Source organism: Hyalella azteca, unplaced genomic scaffold, assembly GCF_000764305.2.
Source record: "Hyalella azteca isolate HAZT.00-mixed unplaced genomic scaffold, Hazt_2.0.2 contig17807, whole genome shotgun sequence".
NCBI lineage: Eukaryota > Metazoa > Arthropoda > Malacostraca > Amphipoda > Hyalellidae > Hyalella > Hyalella azteca.
The window spans coordinates 104,757-119,081 of record NW_025947577.1 but is presented as its reverse complement, the minus strand read 5'-3'; the positions used below and the strand labels follow the sequence as shown (position 1 = coordinate 119,081).

At 34.1% G+C, this 14,325-nt stretch overlaps 1 protein-coding gene across 1 annotated transcript in view; it reads right to left on the bottom strand.

The window, feature by feature from the left end:
* Positions 1-14,325, bottom strand: part of LOC108676935 (calcium-activated potassium channel slowpoke) — a 66,952-nt gene that overhangs the window by 40,775 nt on the left and 11,852 nt on the right. The window contains exon 6 of the mRNA XM_047885396.1: positions 1,728-1,819. Within this exon, the coding sequence (XP_047741352.1) occupies positions 1,728-1,819 (92 nt within the window). The remainder of the gene's footprint in view (positions 1-1,727; positions 1,820-14,325) is intronic.

The window sequence follows — 14,325 nt, the reverse complement described above, 5'->3', positions numbered from 1 at the left end:
TTCCGATGCAATAATTGGAAGACAAATTTATATGAATCTCATTTTACTGAGATTAGTTTCCATTAAATGCAGATTGTGGGTAACTGAACATCGTTTCATGTAGGTTTTTCCTGTCTCATGATAGTGCTAACTTGACCGATAATTATTATTTTCCAGATAAGCAAACGAGGGACCAAACAACGACCACAATAAGCAGAGAAGCTACGCAAAATTAGAGGAAGTCAACGCTACGACTGCACACAAAACATTATATTAGTTACGTGTTAGTGGAGCACCATAGTCACCATAAGCCTTTGCAGTGAAGTATTAAAGCTTTGTAAAGGAAAATTATTCGAAAGCTCAAAATTGTTGAACAAATGTGGATTTGATTTTGGAGCTTGTTATGGAAAATGGAAGCAATCCATCATAGTTAAATTTTGTCAAATACTTTAATTTTCAATTAATTCACAGATAAATTAAGCGCACTTTTAAAAAAGTTTTGATGCTAGCAGAGCGATTATACCAGGAAAAGCAAGTAAGCAGGTGGAGAAAGGTTACCCTAAGAGAGTGTCTCTGCAAACTTAAATCTGCTTATTAATTGCGACATTCACACACTCATTAACAGTGAGTTGGGTATACATTGTTCTCTTTACAAGGTTTTCTATGACAAGGTTAGGTGTGAGTACCGGGTTAGTGGTGACTTTACAATACAAGTTCTAGGTATCATGGGTGACAGTTGCGGGTTGCTTCAGTTGCTGGTGGTGCAACGCTTTTGAATATCTTTCAATTATAATTTAGTGAACTTTAAATTGTGAAAAAAATTAACCCTTACGTGCTCATGCATTTGCATAACTTCAAATTTTACAGGATAAGATAACTGAGAATGGAAAATTAGCCCTTTCTCATGACCCAGTCATAGATAAATAAATATAAACTAGAGTGTATTTAATTAGAAATATTTTATATTTTACTAACGTGAGCTTCATTGCGATTAATTAATTTAAATTACAAATGGAATCTATTTATGCTTAAACGTCAAATGCAGTAAGTACTGACATTCTGGGCAACACTCCTGTTTTCTGAGTTATAATAAAAATTAGATAAATTTATACGTTCTACTATTCCTATAATAATGAAATATAAAACAATCTACAAAAAAACGTTTCAGAGTAATAATGAAACGTCTAAACTAGAGTTCCTGGAACATAAATATTTGAAGTATCGAAATGTACAAAATGATGAAAAAGTATTTCAAAAAGTATACTTTTCCTATTTTAGAGTAGATAAAAATATTTAATGGCCAGTTTAAAATGTCAAAGCATGAACGGAATGTTATTCAATGATGGGAATATAAGAAAATCCCGAAACAAATCTACTGATAATAGATTGCGGAAGAATACGGCTTAGGCTTGCAGCAAAAGGGACAAAATTAATCAAGTGAATAGCCCAAAATAAAAATGTTTCTGTTGGTGAATCTGAAGAAAGTGAAGCGAGAACGTTCTCTATTTTTATGTCATTAGAATCCATCCAAAAATCAATTTCAAGAGACTTGAGGGTGAGGGACAATGGCGACCTCTCATAAGGAATAATGAATTAAAAGGACTAGCGCAATCGAGGATATTTGAACATTGCAGCACCAGACTAAGCATCCCAACAAAAGTCAGAGTTTGTGTCTCGTCCACTAAACATCAAAGTGTGATTGTATTAAATAAACGACTGTCACCTATTATGAGTATAAAGCACTCTACCTTCGCCCTCTCTCGTTCTTCAGTGTTCCAGCGTACTTTGATCTAGTGCCAACCAGATCTATTATTTCAGGGATACAGCTTGCGAATATGGCCTAAAGTAGAGACGGAGCATAAAACTTATAAGTAGCATGGACAAACAATAAAACAGATCACACTGTTGCCAAATTTCATGCAATATTTAAAGAGGCACTCCTCTGCCAAAAATTAAAAAATATATAAAAATGAGGAAAGAAAAAACGTAAAAGTCATATGGCCGTGGTCAACATGGCAAATCAAGGGGAGGAAGTGATCTGAGGTCATGAGAGGTCAGCAATATAATAGGTAAGTAGTTCACGAGAGAGCAAAAAGAGGTAAGCCCAATTGGGCCTGCATGATCGGCGTACAAAGACATTAGTGCCTGAAGCCTGCAAGTGGTATCTTTATAACAGGATAGATTATAGTATAAACCCTCTTCTAAAAGGTGTTACTACTACTCTAAGAATGGTGTGTTTTCTCATGCAAGAAGTGCGTCAAAATGCCGGGGCCTGGGGTCGAGACTACGAGTTTTTCTTTGAACTAATACCTCCTTCCATGGGAGCGTTTATACTCGCCGCCATACTTGGGTCTGTTGCCTACGATCTCGGTGATTTCTGGTATCCAGCTTGCAAAGACAGCCTAAGAAACCACACATCAAGCCAGTCAGATATGGGCGGCTGACGACGCACAAAGATGCCCTCTATCATCATTATACATGAGTGGGAATTACAACATATGAAGCACAGTGTCGCACGTGTCAATAGAAGCTCTGGTGAGTGAGGTGAAGCATACATGGTAAAGGCTAGAAATATTTATAGATATTAGGTTATTCATAGGTACGGTGCATAGTGATGAGAACATATGATGGCATTGGTCGTTCTCGGTGTAATGTTTCTTTTATTTCGAATTATGAATGAGTGTGAATGCATCCGGAAATTTGCAATGAATGGGAAGCCACTTGAGAGTGAAATAGTAAACTGATAGTAAATAGCGAGTGAAGTAATAATCGAGGAATGCTATTGAACGAGTTTTTCGTTCAGTTGGAGACGTTTCTTTGACTAATGAAGTATATATCCATTAAAGGATTATGAACAGCAAATTAGAACAAAAATTAATATCAACACAAATTGGAACATAATTTACAGTAAATTTCGGTCGCCAAACTGTGTTGGTCCCCTTTTTTCATGATAATATTTTCGATGACCCGATGTCTCGAATAAAATTAGCAAACACGAAGTTGTGCCTACAAAAAAGTTAAAATATAATAATATTCATATTTAGTGGTGGTGTTATCATCGGAACATATTAAAATTGGTATGCACATTTACCTGTGTGGGATTTAGCTGTCTAATTTTACGTAAATGCGAATTGCACTAAAAATTTCATGAGAAGTTGAATGATTTATTAATATAAGTTGTACGAAAACACGAGAGCGTTGTGAAGTGAATCGAATATGTATGATATCTATATATTCATGTTTACTTGTTGAAAACAATATTTAATGAATATGATTAAAGACAATCACTATCAAAGTGATTGGGAATGTCTAAGGCTTCTTGAACTATTTCGGGTTTGATTGAAACTTTTCTAGGAACTAAGAATATGTATTTTGTTTTGATTTATTTTCTTTCCGGGCTGTGAAATCTTACAGTATAATATCTTACATTTTGATCGTACGTGATCATGATATAAATCCAAAGCTTCAAACATAAAGAACTATGCTCGGATCGAGCATTTACAAAATGTCTTATCCGCTCTTATAAAAGTTTTAAAAATTATAACTTATGCATACTTATATGGTCTTCTATACATTGTTTTAATTAACTATACATTCATTCTTTTCAGTTGAATGAATCAATTATTTAATCGACAATTGAAAAGGTTCGTTTATGAAACAACCAAATTCAGCTGTATTTTTAAATGTATTGCAAAAAAGGCAAGTCATTTGTGGTTCAACATAATTTATGTGTAACTCTGCGTTCAATTTGAATATTGTGAATGGGCATTTTCAGCGGATCAAACAAAATTTCGTTCAACCTTTAAGGAATATTGCACCTTTTTACAAGTGGATGTCTAAATTTTCTGCCAGAGATTAACTGGATAATTTATAAAAATCTGAAAAATGTTTTTTTTTATATTTATATCGATATTGGACTGGCAAAAAAAAACATACACAAATGTAAACTAAATACTAACTGAGAATAATTGGCCTGCAGATAAATTTTTAGTGAATATTTAGGCATCAAACACAAGCATATAAAGGAAGGCACCACAAGGAGTCAATAATTGATTTTTTATACGTGATTTTTTTATGAAAAAAGTGAGATTTTTCTAATAACATTTGAGTTTATCTCCGGCAGTGTAACATTTACCAGCAAGGAGGCGATTCATGGGGCTTAGTGTTATTGAATGCAATTTATTTGGAAGCGTGATTGAAAATTGGATGTAAATGAAAAATTGCTCAATTTCTCGTTAAGAATATCAAAACATTTTTATCATGGCCATAACATAAAAATTATATTCAAGGGCGAGATTAAAAAGAGAAAGAGCTACAAGGGAAGAGAACAAAATAAAAGATGGATTGAAAAGTACGATAATACATGAAGGAGTAGAGCCATGTTCAACGAAAGTGAAAACCGAGTATAACAAAGAGAGTAAATGAGTAAAATTTATCGTATTGCAAGTGGCATGCAAAATGATGATAAGGAGCTATATATGAAAAAATTGTTATAACTCATATACGAGGAAACTAGGAAAATAATACAGGTAACTCAATACACTGTTGTTCATAATTTAAAAAATGAGTCATTTGCGGCAGTTAAAGCCACTTTTTATTCTGTTGTCATTTCAAATGCTTCAGATTCTACATGAGTTACCCTAAGAGGCTTGATATAATTGACAAGTCTTCCTCTATGGTAACACGGCACTGTCTGGACACACCTATGCATTTATAATTAGTTACAATTCGGTTAAAAAACCCTAAGTTTATAAAAACTCATCGCTAATTTGTAGAAGAATATTAGGATAATGAATTTTATGTAATTTGGCGCTCGGATAAACTCGTTATATTTCTACTTAACAATATCAATATTATGTTGATTTCTTCAAGTGAAGAGTTTCAGATCTGAATAAAAGAGACTAGATTTTTCACTGGAATCTACATTTTTTAAATAACAGTGAGAGGGTACGTCTTATGTGTAATGTAAGTTTATTATTGAAAGTCGCTGTTAGGAAGGTGGACATACCGTTTGATATGAATATATTTGTCCACAAGAATTAGTGTCTGGTCCATGAAGATGGAGTTTGAATAAAGTCAAATCAAAGTCAAGTTGATGGTGACAGTGTTAATGATCGTGCAACATTATTGCATTTAGAACGTGACTGGTAGTTCAAACGTTGCCAGCTGTGATATTGGCAATTGTGATATTGCCAGATGCGATACTGACAATTGTGATATTAGCTGTTGTATCATTGACAGAGTCGCGGTATCATTGACAGAGTCGTGGTAGCGAACAATAAAGCTGTATTATATCAAACGTGCCCTTCGAAAAAAGTGCGTAGCACATCGTTTACGCTGTACACAAATGTTCGTTGAACGAGAAAAGTATCGTCGTGGTTTAACAGAGAGCTTGCAGGTGCTATGGAAAAGTTGCATTGGACTAACACAGATTCACGCGTACAGGTCGTACATGCTGAATATCACAAGCCAGGCCACAACAAGCGTTCGAGTTGCTACCTATTGAAAATGGTCGGCGTAACATCGTCGACCGTTCCATCGGACATAGAAGGTCGGGAATAATTCGCCAGTTTTTTTCAATAGGGTTATATATAATCAGTGAGACATTAACAGCTACTATGCGACGACAGCATGGACTGCGAGCGCTCCAGGTGCGATAATTAATGATATTTTCGAATCCACGTACTATAGCTGCACGTAGGAATAACAGTAAATGCGTTTTTTTTTTCTTCAGCGCAAACAGTCCATACCGTCAGTCCCATATAACAAACAGGCGTTCACTAAATAAGGCAATATCAACGGTATGAGTGAACGTGGGGCTACAGAACCTGTGCTGCAAGCGCGGTTCGGTGGAACACTGGGATCATCAACTGAATTCAGAGTAAAAGTTCTCACAAGTGAAGTGAACTAACATTGCCAACGAAATAAATATAGTTTCCTTTGCTTGTAGGATAAACAAATAACTTCAATCAACAAAAGTTTGGTAGAAGGAAGGATCAATAAATGATCAAATAATCAAGAAATCAAGCGAGTAACAAATAAATGAAAATGACCCTAAAGTAAACTTTGACTCGTATAAGAAATTTTTACAGGTGCGCGCCTTCCATGAAGTGCGTTCTCCACGTTTAGAAATCATGTCTGTCATCATATCAGGTAACAGGCGTTCGGTTGATGAATAACAGTAAAATTGTAAAATGTTTCATGCATATACAGAGTGAACTTTTGTTTCAGTCCCCCAAGAAACATTTTGATAATCCCAACGAACTTGTCCAATTTACACGCTATCAAAAATTTTGCAACGGCATATTGAAGCAGTTTCAACTCAACGCAGTTTTTGTCTAATTGATTAATTATACATGACAAAGTACAAAAAATATCCTACGTGGACTTTATTGTCAGAGCAATTCATGGATTTATGTGAAGAAGGACGTAATTAATAACAACGGAATTTTGGACAGAGGAGTGTTCAAAAAGGGGCACATTTTCGGTGGATACACCAAAACGGAACACAAGCACATCGACAATATTCAGGCTCTACAGGCAGCTTTAACATGGACTCGACTGGGTGAGGAAGAGAATAGGAGAGGCAAATAAAGCATAACTAAAGTATTTATTGTACACATGATAACGCTCATCATGACATATAGGAAGGATGGTTAGTGAGTAGTAGTACCTCTTGCCATGTTCTCGCTTGTACTCGCCAGCGTACTTGGAGCGAGCACCGATCAGGTCTATTATCTCTGGAATGCTACTCGCAAACAACGCCTACAAAGGAACGTTCACAATCAGGGATGGAGTCTTCACAACAAAATATTAGCTTAATTATTAAGAATTATTTGACTTAATACGAGCAAAAGTCTTTCGATCAAACCTCTAATTTGTTGGCCAGAAATATTCACTTGATGGATACTGATAATTTCCTAGTATTATCAATCATTATTATGATTAAATACGAAAAACTGATAGTAAAGTATATCAGAAGCGAGAAGGTATCTGGTGATGACAATGCGGTGTCAAAAGTTAAAGGAAATTCTTATATAGCAAGGCATTAAATAATTTGGGCCGCAGTGAAAAACCAGGATGATGTAACACGCATGAAGATCGAATTTACGTGAAGAGTAGAATCCCTACAAAGTGATTTAAATAATACATTTAAAACAAAAAATTTGTGCAATCACAACTCAATAGAGCGATTAGTTCAGATTTCTAAATGCTTTCTTCATGATTTGACTAATTTCTCCGATGTTATTTACTTTAAATCGGTTTCTGTATAAGGAAAATCCTACCCTAAATCCCATCAAACTAGAAGGAGGTCAAAATCCTACAAAGTAAACTAATTAGTTTGTCACCGAATCTCCTATCGAATGTTAGAACGATACTAGAAAGCCCGTAATTATCAAAGAAATGGCCGAACACTAACAGCAAAAAAAAGCTCATCTTTTACCGCAAAACTTAAAACATCGCTTGAATTCCATGCGAATCATAATATTTGAATTTACGTATTTTATTTCAATTGCCATGCTAAGCTAAATTTAAATAGGAAATTTTATTGGCGAGAATTGCTAATAAAGCTTCGGTAATGACTTAATTGATAGATTTCCATATCTCGGGGAGATATTTGCATTAGTGTTGAACGCAATATATTTTGAAGATGAAGCCCTCAAAAAGCATTTAATTCATTGAAAATATGTAGCACTAGTTGTTTTTCTAGGCGAGGAAACCGACTAAAATGAATGAAAAGCAGGTGACGAGTTTCTAGGATTTGAAAGTAAACATGGAAAGATCAGAAGAACAAAAATGGAACAGGGAACTGATAAGAAACAATAAACAAATAAACATAAAATGAAAACAAGGGGTAGAGACAAGGGGCGAAATTAAAACGCATTTTGTATTGTCTCTGGTTTGTTTGGATGAGTAAGGAGGATCGGTAATGTTTGACTTCAGTGAATATTATGTTCAAATGAATAACTTTGCCTAAGACGCGTCTGTTTACTTTTTATGTGTGCCAGACTGACGTTTTTTGCGTTTTATGTAAGCCAGAGACACATTTTTTATTTCTAATTTGTGTCGAAGGAACGTTTTTGTTGGTGCGTGTTTTTAAACCATGAGTTAGTGAATGACAAATGGCCTGCCTGAGTATAAAACTCAAAACATAATCTTATGATTTTGTGCATATTTCCGGTACAATCAAAGCACAAATTGTATAATAAGTCAATGTTGGACCACCACAAATGGCAAGAAAACGTATATGGAAAAGAAATATCATTAACTTCAGTGTCAAAACTCACTGATAAATGATATGAAACCGAGTTGACTCTTTCGGCACTTGCGTGATAGGTTGAAGATAAAGAGTTGTTGAGCCTATTGAGATTATTTAATGCAAATAAAATCTCAAAAGTGCATTCCTCAGCCTGACCAAAGTTTTTGGAATATATGAAGCTCTGCCTTAAGTCAAGCTTTGGCAAAGAGTGCTTAGTTACATTAATGAATAATATTGAAATGAATAATTGCATTTACTGAACAATAAAATGCAAATTCCCCGAGCCAAGTCTTCGGCAAAACATTTAACGTATAATCGTCCCACAAATCTTATGCGATCGCGAATATAATATCGATTTAGCTTAGTTACCGCAATCAATGTGGTCTTGAAGATTACTTATGGCCAACGCGGAAACTGTGTGACAAGCGATTGACCTTATAGAAATGTGTTGTTGGTTGATTGTTAAGCGAAATCATGCTTTATTTTTATCATGTAATTTAGGAACATTAGTTGCGATTAGGCATTATAATAGGCATTCAGTCTTTATCCAGTATCTATGAAGCGCACGGAAGAAAATATGATTTGTTATCCAATTTTGACGGTCTACAATATGAAAATAAACAATTATTAAAATTTGTAATTGTACCGAGAAAAATGACGAAAACGTATTTGTGTCTGCTGATTGAAGAAATTCTGATTTCATCACAAATGATTAAAACAGGTGAATAAATTTATCTCATGTATCATGTGGGGTTTTCAATTACGTTACTAAATCTGCGTAATAATAGCGAGTTTACATCAACGTCGTTAGATATAACGGGCTTATAAGCGGTAGTTAATTGAAGTCAATTTAGTGTAGCACAATTATTTAATGAAAGCTTCTTATGTGTGTAAAGTCTTACCACAAAAACCGCTTAACTACTACATAAAAAATTTAACCATAACACAATGTTTTATAAATCACACTTTAAATTTTTGTTGCTTTTGAAATTAAAAATTGGTCTGTCGTGCAGCTTGAAACTTTACAGCCCAAACTTCAAAGAGAAATTAGCACCCATTCATAAAAGGGCCTAATTACCTTCATTCATAGCAGCCAATTACTTGCCACATAAATTTGGTGCTTCTAATTAAATATTTTTTCGGAATTTGTTATGTAAATGAATTCATTTAATTTCCTTCAAAGATTCTAAAAATTATTGAAAAAATACACATGATTGTATCCTGTAGATGGATAATTTTTAAAGTGAACTTTATCCTGCACCACATTATAAAATCTCACTGAAAAGATGCAATGTGTCTCTTCACATAATAATTAATCCGCGCATATAATGTGACATTGCACAACTGCAATGGCCTTGAGCGTGGATATTTTAAATATGCTTGAGAGTAAAATACAACTGTAGCTGTTCAGTGTTATGAAATCCAGAATCAATTGACATATCAATTGAAAAATATACATATATACTGTGTATTGCATAAATTAAGTATGGCTTGAAGCAGCAATCAAAGTTTAAGGGCAAAAAAGAGCACAATGGTTTTGAAAACGAGACGTGAATAAATAATGACTCCCAGACTAACCACCCAAAAGGATTTTTGTGATGCTCAGCTGGTTTATATCCTTAGAGGAAATATCTTCAGAAATTTACAAAAATTATAAGCCTTCATAATTTAATGTAGCAGAGAAGTGCAAAAATGAAATCGCGATCTTCACATCACGTTTTTAAAATTGTGGACAAGTGTGATAATGGGTTATTAACAGCTGATCACTTAAGGTTCGCTGAAACAACTTGCTTCTCTGTTTGAACAGCAAATGTTTTAAATTACCAATAAAAATACGAATATCAATCAGATGATGTGCTTATTTAGATAGTCCGTTAAATTATGAATTAAAAACAAAACTAAAAATACATTGTATACTTCTTATGAAATTGCGATAAAAAATGAATGAGCTAGATATATGATTTGTGGTTATACATTTTTTTTAATCTAGCAGTGAAGACGTGAACATGAATGAGATCGCGCGGTTACAAAGCGTAGCAATTGCATGTATTGAAATATCATTTGAAATTAAAGGACATCGTGTGCTTGTTCAAGTATTGCATATACGGCAATGGTATGTAATGAACGGCTACTTTGCGCAAAAATATCAACATGTGACAATTCAAGCGATAACTCAATTAAATTCACACGAATATTTTTGCACAGAAATATCAACAAGCAACAATTCGAGCGATAACTCAATTATTACACACGAATATCTTTGCACAGGTATATCAACAAGTACAATTCGAGCGATAACTCAATTGTTACACACGAATATCTTTGCACAGAACTATCAACAAGTAACAATTTGAGCGATAACTCAATTAAATAAAATTACACACGAATAAAGCATTTTATACTCGAGGTGGGTGATCGCGTAGAGACTTGAGATACCAAACTGAGAAAGAACAGCCAATTATTCCACAATTTCTTGATTAATACCGATATTAATTCGATAATTAATATTTATAATTAGATAATTAGATATATAATTAGATAATTCGATAATTAATAATACAATTGGTTGTGTACATCGCACTGTGACCGGGAATTATTTGACCGCGATACCATGGATTTTACTTCTCGACAGAATAAGTTCGATGCCCGGCGTTTTCTTTTAGCATATAACGTATAATCTTGCAATCTTGCAATCGCAATTACGTATAATTAGGAGATAATACGTAGCGCAATCTTGCGTATAATCTCCTTTAACTATCATTTTTAAAATTTCGCACCCCTATATTAGGACATTGCACACTGCGTGCTGAGTTAAACAATGTCTATTAAACTTTCGTGTGTGCGAAGAATACCAAGAAATTGCACGTACATTTTAGCTGTACATACTCGTACGAACCAAATGTGATTTTTTTTTATCACTTAAACTTCATTGCACATCATCGAAACTTTACAATTCAATGATTTTCCGCAGGTTCCACTGGAATACAGGTGCTGCAGTTTGTGGCAGAGAAACTTTGACACTTCAGGCCCGTAGAAAATTGAGCATTAATTTCACCAGGAATAATTTTTGTTATGTGACACTTTTGTTATCAGTTTCGTAACAGATTAATATCGCGTTCAAACCCCATACCGATTATGTTGGGTTTGGTTTAAGCTAATTAGAAATTAGGAAGTTTAGTGAGGAATAATATGGTGAGAGAGGCTAAAAATACGTCATGGAAACCAATCAGTTTTCATCAGTCACAGCTCACTATTTCCCATTTCAATACCCTATTTCGTCCAATCATATATATAGCTTACCAGTGACAGCTCAATTTATTAATTACATATATACATATACAGTATATGTTTTATTTCAAATGATTTTCGATGTTATTTATTTTATTAACATAATCATTATTAACTGATTTATTATTAACGGATGATATTGCAGAATATAAATACTACAATTTTTAGTGTATACTGGAATAGCTATATTAAAATGAACAAACATTTATTCCCCTCCGGGAGGTATAGAACTGGAGAAATTATAAGCAAATATTTTGGTTAATACAGTTAAAGAAAATTCTAACTGAAGATGTAGATAAGTATTTTTCAGTTTCTTAACGAAAAGGTTAACACTGTCAAATTCCTTATTTTTCGTAACTGCATCTAATAAATCTTTTTAATTTGAATCTTCATAATTATATATATATATATTGATTTGTATTGCGACATCGCTGCGTACATTAGTTTATTTTTAAGCTGCAATAAGGAATATTAAAATATAAGTCTTTTAAATAGCTTATTGGCCGTATCTTGACCCCAAGGACCGGCTTCTTGAATACCCACTCGACGAATTACATCACGGGAATAAGGGGCGGCAAGACTGTCGTTACATCGAAATATTATCAATAAAGGATCAAGTTTTTAATAGTTGAAATGGCAACACTCATGACTACGTATTTTTATGCAAGACGGCCTTTGATAGCCTAAATGAGGGTCTCATCTATATAAACATTACCATAAGAAGATTGGACTTCTCATAATCCAAGTGGAAACACGCAAAAGACGAAAGTCAAATATATTGTCTAGGATACTCTAGGCAAAGTTATAGGTACTGTAATAAAACAACATCTAATTAATGCACATAACACTCTGTTAATAAACACATTCAGTACTTTTTAAATTCTTTTTTACTTTGAAGTTTCTAATAAGACGAGGTTGAACGCACTTCTTATAAGCGCCTGAATTAGAATTCTTGTTCTGCTTGGACAATTATTTTTATCCCAGAAGCAAGAGCTTGGGGCAAATAAAGAAATTATTTTCAAGTACAGAGTATTTTTGTACTTTGTAATCACAAGCAAACTGCAAACGAAGGTGCTCGGTCACACTGTGTGATTTTCACACTACGTCATATGTTAGTACATGCCAAAGTGCTAGCTAAGTGTACAATGCATGCTGACCTCATCTATACCTTACAGTAAGGACATCTATTGTTGTACATTGGACGAAACTAACGGTACGTCATGCTATAATAACAAGACTATAAACAATTCAACTTTTCAATGGCTAGGAACTAGTTTGTGAAGTTTTGCAAAGTTATAAAAACTGAACGTCCTGCGCAAAGAATGTGTGCAGCGTTGTTTGGAATCAGAATTAGCATCCAGAAAACCTATGCAGGCAAAGTTTAGAATCCATATTCAGTGGTGACACAGCAAAGTTCTTATTTCTTTTCATCCGTATGAGGGAGAGTGTGTCGCACTTAAATGATACGTTAAATTTTCGAAGTCCTTATTTGGTTGTTAGACGCTGATTTGCCAATCAACTTTGCACAAAACTTTGCAGTTTCTTGAAGGTTTGCGTGGAGCTTTCGCGATGTGAGGAGGTATTGGACAACATGCGGCACAAAGGAGTTTGATTTTCATTTATATTAATATATATAAACGGTGGAAATGGTAGTGGTTGCGTGTAACACGTGGGAATAACACGGAAGTTTGATGGGTGGGTGGTGTACCACAGTGCACACGTTACATTTCCTACTCAGGGATAGCATTCGCATGAGTTACACGAGGAGTATTATTGTTATCATACAACAAAGAAAGAAGTGATGTGACATTAGTATTGTGTTGGATAGGATCATAAGGGGCCACACAAATGGGCAGTTACGTTACAATTACTATTTTGAATTAATTAATTTTTCGTTCACAATCAGTATGTCAGTGCATATTCAAATCAAAGTTGAATTATGTAAACTTTTTATCAGTTAATGATAACTTTCATAGTTGAAAAATGTGAACCTTACAAAAAGTGACAGCCTGAAAATTAATTGATTTTTAAGTAGGAATTCGTACAACAGTCATTGGTTCCAAACTAGCGTCTCTCATTCGATTAAATGGATGAATTTAATTTAATGAATGTAATTTCATGCACTGAACCCACTAGTTGAAAATTATTGGAAGTGTAAGGGGTGAGGTTAGAACGGTTAATTACATTCAAGACTATTGGGTTGACTGCTGGGAAGGAGGAGCCATGTTACCACGTTTATTGTAAGGGATTCTTGAATTGGATATTAAATTATTTTTTTGGCGGAGAAATCTGGCAACTATAAAATATCATCTGAGATGTTCACACAAGCAAATAATTTATTTATATTTCATGAATGTTTTATTTGCATAAACAAATTTTATGCAAGCTTGATTGAAGACCAGAGCATGCTTATTAGTAATAATCTTTTTATTTGCTTTTTCAATGAGTCGAACAAAATTTTTGCTGGCGCTGGGAGATCATCCACAAATAAATTGTATCCACAATAGCCGTTACTTGTACTAATGTCATTTCCATAAGTTCAATTTCAAGTGTTGCAAAACCTTTCAACTACTTGCTAATGAATATTGTATATTCGAAACATCGCAATCCATTAAAATGTCAATTGGAAACCTGCTTTTTATTCTCCCAGCGCCAGCAAGAAATTTTGTTCGACTCATTGAAAAAACGAATAAGAAGATTGTTAATAAAAAGCATGCTCTGGTCTTTAATCAAACTTGCATAAATGAAAGGCTTCTGCAGAATTACACCAATAAATTAATTTATATACGTCCATGGTT